The sequence below is a fragment of the Scyliorhinus canicula genome, chromosome 9 (assembly GCF_902713615.1).
Source record: "Scyliorhinus canicula chromosome 9, sScyCan1.1, whole genome shotgun sequence".
NCBI lineage: Eukaryota > Metazoa > Chordata > Chondrichthyes > Carcharhiniformes > Scyliorhinidae > Scyliorhinus > Scyliorhinus canicula.
Window position 1 is genome coordinate 67,598,522 of NC_052154.1, and position 18,601 is coordinate 67,617,122.

General features: G+C 43.1%; 1 protein-coding gene across 1 annotated transcript in view; it reads right to left on the reverse strand.

The window, feature by feature from the left end:
- LOC119970889 overlaps nucleotides 1–18,601 on the reverse strand; it is a gene marked incomplete at its 5' end in the record, with an annotated part of 434,610 nt that overhangs the window by 253,308 nt on the left and 162,701 nt on the right. The window contains 1 exon segment of the mRNA XM_038805997.1: nucleotides 2,886–3,083. Within this exon segment, the coding sequence (XP_038661925.1) occupies nucleotides 2,886–3,083 (198 nt within the window).

An 18,601-nucleotide genomic window follows, 5' to 3' on the forward strand; every position in this document is an offset into this window, starting at 1 on the left:
TGGTAAAAACAAAATCATTATTTACTCTTGATTGGACATGAGGTAATGCATACCTGTGCAATCAGTATGCACCTCACTTCACATGCCTTTGCTCTATATACATATCACTTCAGTCATACTGGTAGGAACAAAGCTACGCAGATGGAAACCAGCGTAATGTGGCAACTCTGCACGTGGGCAACAGTCAACAAAGTGTCTCATAGTCCACAAGAACCCTCATGAGTCACATATGGACCGGACTGCAGGTTGCCCACCACTGAAGTTAGTACCTTTTAAAGTGTAACTTTTTTTTTAAGCGAAAAGCAATTACTTGGTCACGTTTTATTCAAAGAGGTCCAGATTCAATCCCGGTTCTGGGTCACTGTCCGTATGGAGTTTGTACATTTTCCTAGTGTTTGCGTGGGTTTTGCCCCCACAACCCAGAGATGTACAGGCTAGGTGGATTGGCTACGCTAAATTGCCCCTTAATTGGAAAAAATGAATTGGATACTCTAAATTTATGAAAAGAAAATAAAAACAAATTAATCCTGGAATTAAACAATACTTATGATAAACAGAAAATAATTGCAGAGCATATTCATTTCTGTATTTTCATTTCAGGAAGATCTGATACACTTAACAGTCAAAGACTTACTAGTATGCCTAATAGCTTATTAGCTAAAGAGCTGGGGTTTTTTCTAACTGTGTATAGGAGTTCCAGAATTATCCAAAATAGATTCTGCTTTTAAGTTGAGAAGTGTTATGAGAGGGAGATATTAAGAACTTGGGATCAAAGTTGTAGCAGGTAATTTAGAGGTTAACAGACAGAGTGAAAAACTGATAGCAAGGTGTCAACCTATATCTGGCCTTTGTCTCATTCAGACTTAAACTCGTTAGTGGTAATATACATGATGCCCCTGTTCAGCCATGATGATCAACTCAAGATCCATTGTCCTTCAGAACACTCTTGTTTGACTAGCCATTAGCCCATTATAGAGGTATATGGGCAGCACAGTAGCACAGTGGTTAGCACTGTGGCTTCACAGCACCAGGGTCCCAGGTTCAAATCCCAGCTGGGTCACTGTCTGTGTGTAGTCTGCACGTTCTCTCTGTGTCTGCGTGGGTTTCCTTCGGGTGCTCCTGTTTCCTCCCACAAGTCTCAAAAGACGTGCTGTGCTGTTGGGTAATTTCGAAATTCAGAATTTTCCTCTGGGCGTACCCAAACAGGCGCCGGAAAGTGGTGACTAGGAGTTTTTCCACAGTCACTTCATTGTAATGTAAGCCTACTTGTGACAATAAAGATTATTATTATTGATGGCCACTTTTGTCCGTAAATGGGAGGTTAGGTGCGTATCAATAGCATGGCTTTGTTCTTTTGTATAAATGGAAATGGAAAATCAAACAGCCAAGATAACGATAATGGATTCAAGTCTGCATACCCCCATAAAAGAATCTTTGTTTGAGGGGCTGGGTCGAGCTCAGAGAGAGAGAGAGAGAGAGAGAGAGAGAGAGAGAGAGAAAGAGAAAGAGAATCCTGACTGAACAGCTGAAAATAAGGATTTGAAAAGCCAGAGAGGTGTCATGGAAAGTTGTTCCAGAGGCAGGCTTTCGAAAAGGGTTCTTAAGTAGCTTCGCTAACAGAAGAAAAATTGTGTCGCAAATAAAGTTATCACCTTTGCCTTCCTGTGTAAGTTGAATGAGAGATGCACATTCCTTCGAAGTGCTGCTTAATGGGAACCCATGTGTTAGGGTTAAGAAACTACATGCAAGGTTATTGTTAGGGTTGAAGTTTAAAAGTTTAAATATTGTTTTTATTTTGTTTTAATAAAATTTGTTTATAAAATAACTAAGCGCTATTACTTATGTTATCACTCCTGGAATGAATCAATCTTTCTGCATCCTCTTAAAACTTAAAAAGGTTATGGTTCTGGTCCAGTACCATAGACACTTCTGAGAGCTGACCAGCTGTCCATAAAAGAAGGGATGAATGGTATTATACAAAAGAAACCTCAATTTTTGCAGAAAATATAGACATTTCGGTTTAAGATTCCTTTCAGCTACTCACACCGCATGGTCATAAAGTGATCTTGGAGGGGGTGGCATGGTGGCACAGTGGTTATCACTGTTGCCTCACGGCACCGAGGACCCAGATTCGATTCTGGCCCTGGGTCACTGTCCGTGTGGAGTTTGCACAGTCTCCCCATGTCTGAGTGGATCTCATCCCCACCACCCAAAGATGTGCAGGGTAGGTGCATTGGTCACGCTAAATTACCCCTTAATTAGAAAAAATAATTGGGTATTCTAAATTTAAATGGAACGAAAGAAAGTCATCTTGGGGCAGCACGGTGGCCTAGTGGTTAGCACAACCGCCTCACGGCGCTGAGGTCCCAGGTTCGATCCCGGCTCTGGGTCACTGTCCGTGTGGAGTTTGCATATTCTCCCCGTGTCTGCGTGGGTTTCGCCCCCACAACCCAAAAATGTGCAGAGTAGGTGGATTGCCAAGCTAAATTGCCCCTTAATTGGAAAAAATAATTGGGTAATCTAAATTTATAAAAAAAAAGTCATCTTGGAGAAGTGGTATTTCGATCAAAAATCTTTATTACTCGCAAGATAAATTTATTCATTTTTCTAACTAACTTAATGGCAATTATACAATCAAATATTTTTCTGACCAATTGCATTTTTGTGCTCCAAAATACAAGGCTGCAGTTAGAGGAACTGATTAAAATGAGCTGTGTCTTCCTCATGGGTTTTTGAGTGCAGCCACCTATGGTGGCAGGACCAGAATTTAAAAATTATGCATTCAGAGTAACTAGCATTGCATCCGTCATTTGATACAAAATATGAAAAGTAAAAGTACATTGAACTACTTTGCATTATCCCCACCCGACTACCCTCATACTTACGCAAGCATCCTGCTGAATGCACTGCAGAATGTGCTTAGCTGGAACAAGGAAATCAATGAGGTAGCACAATCCGTCACCACGGTACGATTTCTCCACTACATCAAAAACTTGACACAGGACAGTGGATGCTGTTGCCTCGAAAGGTGGGTAGAGTGCTGAAAGAGTACTTTGAATACAAGTATCCAAAGATTCAGAATCCTGCCAAAAGGAAAATGTGGGTAATTTAACAGTTAACTAAAAAATGTACAATTATCTTTGTGATGTGCAGAAAATGCAAAAATTTGCGTTTCTAATTAGTTCTGTTTGAGCACCTAATAAGTAAAAAGAAAAAATGCAAGCAAATATCACCAATCTCCGTGTATTCAATTCAGTTACAAAAAGAAAAATGGGGTTCACAATTCAAGTCAATAACCTTTCATGGGGTGAGGAGTTACGATGAAAGGTGATCCCGATGAAAAGTCATGAACCTGAAACATTAACTATGTTTTTCTCTCTCCACAGATGCTGCCAGGCCTACTTAGTATTTCCAGGATTGTGTTTTTCTTTCATATTTCCAGCATCCATTGTATTATGCTTTGGGGAAGGGGAGAAATGGCTCCTGACTAAATTTGCATAGCTTAGACTACAAATTTTACTAAAATATTTTAGTATATCTTACAAAGACTGTTGCAATAAAAATAGACAATAAACCAAGCAAATAAAGCTTGCATTTTAACACATGACCATGTGAATTCCCAGCAAACAAAATTATGTTTTAATAATAATTTTGTTGCTTTTATCACAATCACCAATTCTCCTAACATGGGTGTTGCTGTTAGAACAGCTAAAATGCCAGAGGATGCTCAAACTGCTGGTACTAAAGCATCTCTGCTACATTATTCATAGTGTTATAACACTTTCTCCCAACAAACCACCCCCCCCCCCCTCCAGAATCAAAAAATGAAGATTGCATATATTAACCAAGCCTCAAAAAAGTTAGATTAAGTTGTGATGGAATAAAGACTGAATTCCATACTTCGCGGTCATTCAGACCAATAGAGAGCTGATGGTCCGGAAACCATGGATATCACAGAGCAACTTTAATACTCTAGCTGCTGTTTATTGCATCAATCCACCAAATTCAACTGAGGAAACTGGCCAAATACATTATTTACCAGGAAGCAAGTTTCAGAAGTTGTTGACTAAGCTGCAACAAAACTGTGTACAAAGATATATGGGCAGCACGCTAGCATTGTGGATAGCACAATTGCTTCACAGCTCCAGGGTCCCAGGTTCGATTCCGGCTTGGGTCACTGTCTGTGCGGAGTCTGCACATCCTCCCAGTGTGTGCGTGGGTTTCCTCTGGGTGCTTCGGTTTCCTCCCACAGTCCAAAGATGTGCAGGTTAGGTGGATTGGCCATGATAAATTGCCCTTAGTGTCCAAAATTGCCCTTAGTATTGGGTGTGGGCGTTGACCTTGTGTAGGGTGCTCTTCCCAAGAACCGGTGCAGATTCGATGGGCCAAATGGCCTCCTTCTGCACTGTAAATTCTATGGTAATCTATGATATTCTCACAAGGTATTCTACTTTGGACACGCACATACAGCTGTCCAAATACTTGCATTACATCCATCAAGAAAGGACAGGACAGTTTGGTCAAAGCGGTTAAAAAAGTTCTGCTTTATTAACTAAGCTTAATGGAAAAAGTTTCACTACTGATGACAATTGCTTTGACTGAATTATAATCCTCACTGCACCCCAGGAATGTCATGCTTCGTTAGCAAATGGAACTTCATATTTTATAAAACTCAGCACCATGCAGGTGCATATGCCAAAGACGAGCTGCACAACACAAATTTAATAGAGAAAGAGTGTACAAGTGAGGACTTCATGACTACCAATTACGTATTCTGTTAGAATGACAAATTGTTTAAAACATTTTACTGCTGAGGTTGAATTTTCTCACATACAACATTCCTTTCCACATCGTATGAAAATATAGGTCATGAAATTCTAACGTTGGTAACAGCTTATTAGTTTGGTTGTAAACACCGTGATTAATTCTGAGTTATTTTCCCATTTCTGATTGAATCATCCAATGGCCAATAACAGAGTTTTGAGGCTCACAAAGGAGAAAGATGGCTTGCAGCTGCAAAAAGTCACTACACTTCGCACCCAATCTTCAACCTAGTTCAGGTGTTCTTTACTGAGCCTCAATCCGATGCTCAACACTTGCAACATCTTTCACGTTAAGTAAATAAACATATATAATCGTGCAACTAATTTCATACAGAAAAAATGCTCGTGTTGTGGAGTTCATGGAATTCTTATAAATAGAGGGGGGACTCAGTGGGGCTTCAAATGTAAAACAATTGAGAACCCCTGATGAAGATAATGTTCATAAACATCCCTGTCCATCATGGTGATGATAACCTCAAAAAATTCCACTTAATTAGTCAGGCATGAGCTACACTTCACAAATCCATGATGATTTTGATGAGCTGATATCTGGAGAAGTGCTTAATTACTCTTGTCCACTATCCTTGCCATAACGGATATGATAGTATGCACGCCACACCAAAGTTTAGATAACTTATATGTATTGGGGTCAAATTTAAGCCTGTCCACCCAGTAGCTTTGTGAAGTTAAAAGCATTCTCATTACTTATCTGTCCTGAAGTCACCACAACCAACCATTCCCAATATTATCTTGTTCTGCTGAGTAAGCAGCAACAGCAAAACTGGTTGGACTCTTGTTCACACAAGAAGTCTGCTTTTGACATTTAAAATGGAGTTTAGCTGTTAGAATTGTCCAGGTTTCATTCTTTTGCAGGCTAACAAAGCATTATGTTTTCAAAGTGTTTTGTTCTTAGAAACGTGCTAGCAGTTAAAATCCAAACATCCATTACTACTAGAGTAATGGTAGAAAAACATGATCACCAGGAACAATTACTATTTATATCACTCCAATCTAAAAAAAAATCCAAAAATCCATAACAAGTAATTTATTTTCTACATTTTAACAAATTGCTACCAAGCTGTAATGTATCATTCAATGACACGTAATTTATTTTCAATAAAGCATCTCTGCAGCATTTTGTCAAATACCCTTTCAAAATAAATATCCCTTATTTATTAGTTATTCTATTAAATGTACCTGATTTGCCTTTTACAAATCCACACTGATTATCCTAATTAACCCAAGCATTTCTACTTGAGTATTAATTTCATCTCATATTAGAACCTCCAAGAGCCTACTACCCACTATCAATGCTAAGCTACCTAATCTATGGTTACCTGTCCCCCCCACCCCATTTCCCCCATCCGTTTCTCCCCTGTTACAGAGTTGGATTTGCAGCCAGCCGCCCTCTGGTTAAATTTCCCTATACAAGGACGTCTGGGAGTGTATTGCTCCCTCTTCCCCACCACTTTCCATGAAGCCCCTCCCACCATCTAGCCATCCTGGCATGGGAACCTGACCAAATGTTTCTACTTCCACTGAAATCATCATTATGCCAAAGCTCATCTCACAAAATAGTATAACTATTGCAATTTGTCTTTTCCTCAGTCAACACTCTGTGAAAAGTCCCTTTTCATTTCAGGCTAGGACAGAAAGGAGATTTCATCAACGCTGATTCTAAGGAGATGGTTTTAAAGCTCTTGCCTTCATCGCGGAGATCACCATTTTTAGTTCCTTTTAAAGGGACAGACCAAATGTATTATTACCTCAACTTTAACTTCAACTTTTAATTGTCAGCACTTCCCATACCTCAAGAAATCATCTTTCTCCTGCTTTGTTCCTGATTTCAGTTTCTTCTAAATTGTTTGTTCACCAGAGGCCTTGGAACTCTGGATACAGATCACACCAGCACTGCTTTTTCCTGCCATAGATCCTTCGGAGAAACTCTCTCCAGCAAATTCTTCTTTTTAATATAAATTTAAAGAACCCAATTTTTTTTTCTAATTAAGGGCTAATTTAGCATGGCCAATTCACCTACACTGCACATCTTTTGGTTTGTGGGGGTGAGACCCACACAGACATGGGGAGAATGTACAAACTCCACAGAGACAGTGACCCGGGGCCGGCATTGAACCCGGGTCCTCAACGCCATGAGGCAGAAATGCTAACCACTGCGGCACCGTGCTGCACACTTTCCAGCAGATTCAATTGTGATATACTGACTTGTTTGTGTCTCTGGCCCCCTGCTCCGTTATTACAAAATGACCCATCTTCAGTTCTTCACGGTCCCGTGGCTTGCTTGCTGGCAGCTACAAAATGGAGGAATCTCTCCTCTCTGATTTCACGCCCATGGCACGTGACATCAATGAGAGTGAGAGAGTGCGAGAGCGAGTACAGTTCCCCACATGAAATCGGGACCAGCACCGGTTCGGCGATTCTCCGCACTCCCCCCCACCCCGGTAAAGCCAGAGTATCCACCATCTGAGGCCATTGCCCGAAACCCGCCACGCAATTCTCCACCCCCGACCAACCAAATTAGCAACGGCATACTTCTAATGTGGTCCCAGCCGTTCGGGAATCTCGCGTGGCGACTGCGGACTCAGTCCACGGCCTTCTTGAAAGCCGATGGAGGCCTGCATTTTAAAAAGCCAGTCACAGCCGTTGTGCACTTCTTCCTGCTATTGGGAACACCAAAACCCATCGCTCCACGACCCACCTGATACCCACCCGCAATCGCGACCCTGAGTTTGAAAATGATTGCCTTAACCCAATACATACTCCAGAAACCATAATAAAGCCAGTGGTCAACTTCGCAGTTAAGCTCTTACATACTAAAACACACAGAGTTCCAGATGCTGATGAAATCAAAGACAATAAGCCACAAGCTGATGAATTCATATATGAAGCTTTGTTGCTGGAATGATCTACCAATTGAGACAAATCAAACTGCTGAGATCTAACCGTAGTGGCTGTCTAGTTCACTCTCTAGCTGCTCCAGTTATTATCTTCCAGAAACATGACAGTCCAGACACAACTCTGCAATATTGCAGTGATATGCAATCTTGACCCGTGAACTGTTCGAGCAATTGCTTTATGAAGAATTGCCAGGACATGTCACTACAGTAGTCCCCCTTTATAACGCGGGTGTTGGGGTCCAAGACAGCCACCCGCGTTGTATCCGAGCCGCGGATATCCATGATGGGGGTTTTAAATTTATTTAAAAATCTATGCTAGCGCTTCCCATTGTGAGTCTACGGGGGGCGGGGGGAGAGGTCAGACCCCCGTAGACTCACAATGGGAAGCGCTAGCATAGATTTTTAAATAAATTTAAAACCCCCATCGTGGATCCAATTAAAACAGTGTCAATTTCAGCGGCCGGCTCACTTTGATCCGGAGAGGGAAGCTGCTCTCACTGAAACAATCAGCCGGCCGCTGAAATTGACACTGCCCGCTGCTCTCTCCCTCCAATCAGAAACATTAAAACTTAAAAGTTGGATTGGAGGGAGAGAGCAGCGGGCAGTGTCAATTTCAGCGGCCGGCTGATTGTTTCAGTGAGAGCAGCTTCCCTCTCCGGATCAAAGTGAGCCGGCCGCTGAAATTGACAAAAGTGACAGTGGGGTCCATAAGCCCCCCCGCGGTATATCGCTATATCGTATATCGGTGTATTGCGGAGCGCGGTATAACGGGGGACTACTGTAGTTTTAAAGCTGGTGCCTCAAGCATGCTGTTTAATCAACTTTGTTTTCATCCACTATCACACACATATAAAACCACGCTTGGAAATAGTAAATATAGATTCCAATGGCCTACAAAGAACTTACATCTGGAAATTGCACAGTTGTAACTCTGCAGTATCTGCATGTATATATGCAGAGTCATTTCAGAATTCCATTTGTAACTCGAGAAAATGTACATGTGCAATTTTTGTCAAATTCAGCACAATTAGAACCACCACAGCCTCATAAAACCAACAAAAGACATGTTAATCAACTATACCATGATTCTGCACCATTGGAATCATGGTCAGGGAGTCAGAGTGGCTGCTGTGTAAACAGCAAAATATGACAATGGTACAATAGAGTGCATGTAAAATTCTGTGATGGCTAAAGCACATCATTAAAAGTAAAGTCGCCATAGTCCCAGATGACGATAGACTGGTTTCCCCTTTGAAGGGGAGAGCTGACTGTTGGTGATTTTACCCGAGGATCACCACACCGAAGTGTGATAGTGGATGAAAACAAAGTTGAAAACACCTAAGGCGAGGGGCAAGGTTAAGAAGGCAGGCCTTCATTAATAACCTCAGCCAGTACGGGAATTGAACCCACGCTGTTAGCTTTGCTCTGCATCACAAACCAGCTGCATAGCCAACTGAGTCATTAACACTGACTGGAAAAACCTTTACTCTGCTGTATCTGACGGAAGAGTGCCTTATGCTACCAATGGATCCCTGAAATGGATTCCATTCCCACACTTTAATCAGGAACAAAATCATTAAGTATAGCAACATCAGGCCTGTAATTACTTCCATTTTATCAAAAACACATCTTTGGAAGTTCCTCACTTCGAACATAGCCAACTTATGTTTGTGATGTTCAACAATTTGATTTAACCACAAGATAAAAAAATAGGTTATAAAAAGTCACTGGGGTACAGTTTGAGCCCTTTTTCCCCTCAAAAAATTAGATATGGGGAAAAATACAAGTGGGTGCAGAATTAACCATTTGTATTGTGTTACACAAAACAATCTGCCAGGATAGTCTTGATAATTTGTGAAGAATGTATCAAGCATCTAAATAGCAGGATTGTTGCACTTGCCTATCGTAGCTTGAGCAAATGGTTGGAAGTTTATTATTTTTATTTAAATTCAAATTCTTCATATTTTTCACCATTAGTTCCATGATGACAGCTTGTTAAGACTAATGCACTGATAAGCCTTACACGAACAGCAAACATGGTTGCTAACAGAGGAAATACAGACATAAGCTTGTCATATAAATGTCATCCATAAAATAAAATCATGCTTCAAACTGATCTAATAGCCTACAGTAAAAATAAACAACTGACTTCATATTTATCTTAGTTCTTGCTTAAACATGTTTTTAACGGATTACAGATACATCCTTTCTAAATATTGCTGGTAATGACCACACCCATGTCAACATACGCATTTAGATATTATTGAACAGCGGGTAATTAGTTTGACATACAAAAAATGTACTCCAGAATTTGCCAGAACTATTTAAGTTTGGTGACATGGTGACGCAGTGATTAGCACTGTTGCCTCATGGCTCCAAAGACGCGGGTTCGATCCCGGCCCCGGGTCACTGTCCGTGTGGAGTTTGCACATTCTCCCCGTGTTTGAGTGGGTTTCGCCCCCACAACCCAAAGATCTGCAAGTGGATTATCCACGCTAAATTGTCCTTAATTGGGAAAATCATTTTTATTAAAAAAGCTTGGTCCAGATGCAAGAGTGGTGAATAACTACTTAACTACTCTCAAGGCCACAGTCAACCAAGTACAGCATCATTGTCATCACGGTACAAAGAAAGTGACTCCAAACAGCTTCTGCAACCTCGCCACTTTGTCGTGCTATTTTTCTCCATAATATATGGATAAAATTCAAATATATTCCAACATTTTATTTATGTGCTTTATTGTGTGAATAGTATTGATACTGCATCCTGGGGACTTCCAGTGGCAGCATGTAGGAGGAGGTCATGCATTAGATAGCTCCTGCCAGTTAGTTAATTTTTGGCCATTTTTGCCCAGTTCCCAGGGTTTTTTGATGGACAAACACTTCACAGCAAGCTGGAAAAGGCCCGAAAGACGTGCTGTTAGGTGAATTGGACATTCGGAATTCTCCCTCTCTATGCCCGAACAGGTGTTGGAATGTGGCGACTTGGGGACTTTCACAATAACTTCACTGCAATGTTAATGTAAACCTACTTGTGACAATAAAGATTATGAATATTCCAAGGAGATTGGAGTACAAGGATAAAGAAGTCTTGCTACAATTGTACAGAGTTTTGGAGAGACTGCATCTGAAGTACATTGTGCATTTGTGGTTTTGATAAATATATTGTTGCCTTGGAGGCAGTACAACAAAGGGTCCCTAAATTGGTCCCTAGGATTATTGGTGTTGTCCTATGATAAGTGACTGAGTAAATTGGACTTGTAGAAACATAGAAAATAGGAGCATAAGGCGGCCACATGGCCCTGCTCCGCCATTCATTATCATGGCTGGTCATCCAACTCAATAGTTTGATCCCACCTCCCTCCCCCATATCCTTTGATGCCCTTTGCCCCAAGTGCTATATCTAGCTGCTCTTGAAAACATTCAGTGTTTTGGCCTCAACTGCTTTCTGTTGTAACAAATTCCATAGGCTTACCATTCTCTGGGTGAAGGAATTTCTCCTCATCTCTATCATAAACAATCTACCCGATATCCTCAGACTGTCACCCCGGTTCTAGACACCCCCGCGATCAGGAACATCCTTCTTCTATCGACCTTTCTAGTCCTATTAAAATTTGATCGGTTTCCAGGCTGGCACATTGGCACAATGGTTAGCACTGCAGCCTCACAGCGCCAAGGACCCGGGTTCAATCTTGGCCCCAAAGTCACTGTATGTGGAGTTTGCACATTCTCCCACTATCTGCGCAGATCTCATCCCCACAACCCGAAAAGATGTACAGGGTAGGTGAATTGGCCACTCTATATTGTCTCTTAATTGGAAAAAAAGAATTGGGTACTCTTTTTTTAAAGAAAAAAAAAACAAATTTTATTGGTTTCCACGAGAACCCCCCTCACGTTTTTCTTATCTCCAGCAAATACAATCCCTAACCGACACAACTTCTCCTCGTACATTGGGAGTTGCCACCCCTGGAAGCAGTCTATATTCTACGGAGTTCAGAAGAATGAGGGGTGATCTCATTGTAACTTAGAGATAAAGGACCAAATGTTTAAGATGGCGGGGGAGAACTTATTTCACTCAGAGTTGTTACTCTTTGGTATTCTCTGCCCCAGAGGGTTTTGTATGCTCCATCATTGAATGCATTTCAGGATAGACAGGTTTTTCGTCTCGGGTAATTAAGGAATGTGGGAATTGGGTAAGAAAATGGAGTTGAAGCACAAAATCACCCATGATCATACTGAATGGGAACGGGCTCAATGGGGTGTGTGGTTCATACCTGCTTCTATTTTGTGTTCAATGCCATCTCTCATGGAAACAATTTCACCAGCTGAAGTATCCTTTTTGTTGGTTCCCCTTACCTTCCATTGCTTTCGCTCTTCACCCGTCGCACTTGCCCACCCCGCCCCCACTGACTGCCACCTCCGCCAGTAGCCGTTGGCAGCTGCACGTGACAGAACAATCCCTTTGGCCTACGATGTTGTGCCGAACCTTTGTCCTAGATTAAGAACAGATTAATCTACACCCCATTATTCTACCGTAATCCATGTACCTATCCAATAGCCGCTTGAAGGTCCGTAATGTTTCCGACTCTACTTCCACAGGCAGTGCATTCCATGCCCCCACTACTCTCTGGGTAAAGAACCTACCTCTGACATCCCCCCTACATCTTCCACCATTCACCTTAAATTTATGTCCCCTTGTAATGGTTTGTCCTACCCGGGGAAAAAGTCTCTGACTGTCTACTCTATCTATTCCCTGATCATCTTAAAAACCTCTATCAAGTCGCCCCTCATCCTTCTCCATTATATTGAGAAAAGGCCTAGCACCCTCAACCTTTTCTCATAAGACCTACTCTCCATTCCAGGCAACATCCTGGTAAATCTCCTTTGCACGTTTTCCAAAGCTCCCACATCCTTCCTAAAATGAGGCGACCAGAACTGCACACAGTACTCCAAATGTGGCCTGACCAAGGTTTTGTACAGCTGCATCATCACCTCACGGCTCTTAAATTCAATCCCTCTGCTAATGAACGCTAGCAGACCATAGGCCTTCTTCACAGCTCTATCCACTTGAGTGGCAACTTTCAAAGATCTATGAAAATAGACCCCAAGATCTCTCTGCTCCTCCACATTACCAAGAACCCTACCGTTAACGATATATTCCGCATTCATATTTGTCCTTCCAAAATGGACAACCTCACACTTTTCAGGGTCAAACTCCATCTGCCACTTCTCAGCCCAGCTCTGCATCCTATCTATGTCACTTTGCAGCCGACAACAACTCTCCTCACTATCCACAACTCCACCAATCTTCGTATCGTCTGTACATTTACTGACCCACCCTTCAACTCCCTGATCCAAGTCATTCATGAAAATCACAAACAGCAGAGGACCCAGAACTGATCCCTGCGGTACGCCACTGGTAACTGGACTCCAGGCTGAATATTTGCCATTCACCACCACTCTCTGACTTCTATCGGTTAGTCATTTCGTTATCCAACTGGCCGTTTCCCACTATCCCATGCCTCCTTACTTTCTGCATAACCCTACCATGGGGAACCTTATCAAATGCCTTACTAAAATCCATGTACACCACATCCACTTCATCCACGTGCTTGGTCATCTCCTCAAAGAATTCAATAAGACTTGAGGCAAGCCGGCCCCTCACAAATCCGTGCTGACTATACCTAATGAAGCAGTGTCTTTCCAGATGCTCAGAAATCCTAACTCTCAATACCCTTTCCATTACTTTTCCTACCACCGAAGAAAGACTAACTGGCCTGTAATTCCCAGGGTTATCCCTATTCCCTTTTTTGAACAGGGGCACGACATTCGCCACTCTCCAATCCCCTGGTACCACCCCTGTTGACAGTGAGGACGAAAAGATCATTTAGCTCTCTGCAAGCTCTGCGTTTGACAGACAACGTGAACAACCCACTTACAAACACACCCTTAAACTGACAATCAAAACTGTACATACAGGCAAAAACTGAGTACTGTATTATTATAGATTTGCGCTGTGAATAACATGTTTTTCTAATCTGAGAAATGGGGAAATTATAATTATAATGCATGGTTATGCTTTCTTTTATAGTTTGTCTGCAATTAGATAAAACCCCATCCAAGTCTGTACAAGGAGATATACATATTCAGAAAAATATACATATAAATCATAATGAGCAGCAAACATCGCAGCTACTGAAAAATATGTTGACTGGTCTTCATCTGGAAACATACAATCAGAGCATAGAATACTACGGATGTGATTTTACGGCCGCGTCCCACTCTCGCTCAAGTGCGACGGTGCCATTAGGTCGGGGTAGGTGACAAGATCAGGAACCGCGCAGGGTGAGGATTGGTTTGCGATCTAACCGGCCCGCTTCCGTTGGCGAAATCAGGATCCATCTATAGCGAGAAACCAATAATCGCCATTTAAATCTCCACACCATTACAGAAATGACCCCCTATCTAACGGTCTCCCGAGATCCAACCGCCTCCCCAGCAAGTGGTCACATGGGCACCTATTTTAGGAACGTGATGCTGATGGCTGGCTGCTGTGGGGATCAGGGGAGGTGAACAGCCATCTTTGCTCCCGGGCAATGAGTCGGGGGCACTGGGGTTGCTGCCCCCGTGGGAGGTGGGCTCGGTTGGAAGGAGGGCTGAGCTGCCATCAGTGGGGTGGTTGCCCCTGGGCTGGGGTTCTGGGCGCCCACAGGTCTGCCATGCCACCCCCTGGATCGGTGGATCAGGTGCACCCATAACATGGGCAACCCTGGCCCTATCTGCCTGCCCATCAACCACCCACTCCCACTGACCAGCGAGGCCTCTGGCCGCACGACTGAAGGTATTGATAATAGGAAATTGCAAATCGTAGTAAAGTGAACACCTCATACCTCCCATGAATTCCCATGGGTAGGCGTGCCATATATCAGACCATGTCTGTGCCCCAATCAGACCATGATGCCTGGACACTGCAGGAAGTGATAGCACAGACTCTGCTGCCAACATCAAAACATCCAGGGGCTGGACCCTTGTACCAGGAACATTTCCACGACCAGACAGTGGGTGTGTACATCCGGAGGGGACCAGCGCCTGCCCAGGTAACGTCACAAGCTGGCGACTGGGGTACGGTGACCAGGGGATCCTCTGCAGTCCAAGGTGCATGGTCAGGATGTGTTGGATGGCAGGGGAATGGAGGGTCCCGGGGTGGAAGATACCGCTGGTCGACAGTCCCTCACCCTCTCTATTACACATCTTGGACCCAGCGGGGGCTGCCCTCGAAGTGCTGCTGGCAGGCCAGGCGGCCAGGAATCAGGAGATGGCAGCGGCAGCAGCGTCGACAGAGGCTCAAGGCAGCGGCACACACAGAGGACCTAGCTGCCCATCGGGCCTTGGAATGTACTGGAGCTGGGGAGCAGGCACGGCCCATGATATACAGGCACCGCTGGTCTTTCCAACAGATAAAGGACAGCATGTACTGCAGGAGGCTCAGCCTCGACAAGAGGATGGCATGGCATCCTCACGGACTTGGCACCACATGGAGGAGGTGGCCATTAAGGTCACATGTCTACGGAGGAGAACGGGTCCGCGAGCTGCCAGCCACGTTGGGAGCGAAACCCCAGAGGTGGACTTCCTGGGGAAGACAAAGAGACGTTCATGGGGAGTTTAGTTAGTCGCGGTGCACAGGAGTGACCGAATGGAGTGGTGTGCGTCAGGGAGGACCTCCTGCCAGCGGAAGGCTGGGAGATTTCTGGACTGTAGGGCCAGCTGGACGGCCCTGCAGACCATCCCATTCTCCCACTCCACCTGCCCGTTGACCCTGGGGTTGTAGCTGGTCGTCCTGCTCGAGCCAATGCTCATTTACCTTTTTACAGCATCGGATGCCAGTCTTCCTGGTGATGTTCCCCGAGCTAACGCTCGCTGCCACCTCCTCACAAGCAACACTGGTAGCCCAATGGCTGACCCTCCGAGCCCCTCGAGGGAACAGAGCTTTATATCTGCACGTACAAAAATATGGCCAGATCGGTATCCCCAAATCATGGGGCTGGTCTTCTTGGTGGCACGGCTGCGAGCTGTGTGGGGTTCAAGTACTGCTCCCCCTTGTTTGGGGGGAGCTGGCAGCGCGGTCCTTTTGAATGAGCTGGCGGGACTATTATTTGTGGTGTGAAGCCCATGGGGCCTTGTTAAGTGGACCAATTAACGTTTGATACCAGTGTCGGCTTCGCCGGGTCGAATGTCGGGAAACTCGTGGCAGTTCCCGCTCGCTACCACACTTAGAAACTTTTGCATTAAATCGCGTCCATAGGCTCCTCTTGCAGCTCATATAAGCAAATCCACTTGTCATCGTTTACCAGCATTTTAAATGTACCACAGTTTTGTTTTTTTAGCTCAAATGATTTTCACAATATTTTTGTTCTTTCTAATGTTGGTGCTGACAGTTCGTAAGAGAAAATTGGTCATTCCTCTTTACCTTTAAAAAGTGCTACATTTTAGTGGAGCAGTTAATACTACCACTTAAATTGATTTGTTTGCTTCCTTTGCAAAGCTACACAGGCCTCCAATCCTCTCATTTCTACGTATAGCACTTAAAGAAAAACAATCTAATTATGAGAAAACAATTATACTCACAAATATATTTATTAACTTTATACTACAATTGTTGCACCATAGAGTCCATCATTTCAGCTTTTTCTAACTCAAGCCCAAGTGGAATCACCATCAGGAATGAGTTGTATCAATTAATTTCCACAGGTAATACAAACTCATGCTAATCTAAGAGCCAAATGAAAGTTATATATCACCCGAAAATTTGTACAACAAATCTTCAGTGACACATGGACCAGTAAGAAATTATACGACGTGACCAGGGAATGAACGATTGTCGAGTTTAACTGAATCGTACGCGGACAGAAATTGACCTTCAACATTATGGCAAAACTGTACGACAATGCAATGAGTTGGTAATCTCAAATTCTACTGAATTTGAAACAGGTGTCATACCTTAAAACTCAAGAAATGATAAGAAACTGCAAAACTGGGTTAAAGCAGAAATGGCTTGAAATGAAAATGAAAATCGCTTATTGTCACGAGTAGGCTTCAATGAAGTTACTGTGAGAAGCCCCTAGTCGCCACATTCCGGCGCCTGTCCGGGGAGGCTGGTACAGGAATCGAACCGTGCTGCTGGCCTGCTTGGTCTGCTTTAAAAGCCAGCGATTTAGCCTTGTGAGCTAAACCAGCCCCTAATGGTACTAGCCCATAAGTACAGCCCCTAATTGCACATGGTAAGCTACAATAGGCCAATAGCATTATTGAATGAAACAAAATCAAATCTGTAGTTTAATCATCAAACTTCATTTAGCCGTAACTGTAATTGCAATTGAAGCATTTCTGATGTGGGGGAAAATGCACAGAACATCAACTGCTAGTAGTTAACTATACAGCCCAGTCTTGAACAGAGTAGAATCAGAGATGGGTTGCAGGGGGAAACTCAGGGATGGCGCCTGATGCTAATTTCTTTCAAGGAACCTTTGTCAATTTCTCCTTGTTGAATGACTCAATATCCGGAGGTATAAGTCATTTTTAAAGCTATAAACCCAAAATAAATTCTAATGCATATTTTGCACGTTATGCATAACAAATGAATATTTGCTGCAGCATCTCAGATGCAACAAAGACGGATCAGACTTAATTAATCATACATAGTATAGTTTTGCAGACCTGCCAATCAACAGTCCTTTCATCTTTTATTTCCCCAATTGTTGCTGCCTTTCATAGTCAAAATTAGCCATCTGCGATAAATCATTCATGAGACAATACTTCACTGCATGGCACAATGTAATGGTAAAAACTATTCATCACATTTAAAAGTGAAAAGAATAATAAATGCAACTGAAAAATTGGCATAAGCCTTTCAACATAAATGAACTACCTTCCCTAAGCACATAACCCCACTCTCAAGCATTCCAATCTATTCGTAATAAGAATTTCAGGTTCAGAACAGCTTCTTTCGACATCACCCTCCATTGCACAACAATGTGATCCATATGCGTAGAGGGAAAATAAATTACGAGCACCTGTCAAAGTGACCTGACAACTGATTAAACCATGCCAATTAGTTATCCTTGTGTAACAGTAGTGCAATATTTCGGTAGTACAAATGCAGACTGTCATGGTCAAGATATGACGGAAAATATAGTAATCCGTTGAACTACTTTATAAAGTCAATTTTTTTCTGTACAAATTGAAAATTGCTGAGCTAACATGTCTCCAGCTGGTCACCTGATGCCTTGCAGCAGTTTCAAAGTAACAATGGTCATGGGTACGGTGAATCTGTTCCAGCTAACTTTGAACAAAGGAAAATCGTTGCAGATCTTAATCTCCCATGATGGTGCTAATGGCCGAAGCATTAGCAGTTGTAAGTTTTGACAAAGAAAGCGTCAGTCAGTTAGTTAAGCCAACACCAGTATCTCCAAACACAAAAGGACCGCTGACCTGACTCCAATTAAACCTCAAGATTCCAGTCATCCTGTGTCCAACATTGAGGTATGTCATATGACCTCCCTCAAGCTGCACTGTAATATTGTCTGTTGGAACAGAATTCCAGAAGTTACTGTTTTTGACCTCCAAAGTGAACAGAACTCCATCATGTGCTATCCATCATCAAACTGGTGGCTGCAGAAAGTACTCAGACCCTCATCAAACCTGCCAACTGCTGGATCCGTGGAACTGGTGCCTCCAAGCTAACACATTCTACATGTCTTCTCCCGTCATGTAAATCTCACCCTGGGCAGACAAAACATTCTACAATTAGTCAATCTCCCCTCGAAAGAAATGTTGCAGTTGACTTCTGATTCTGGAATCTGGACAC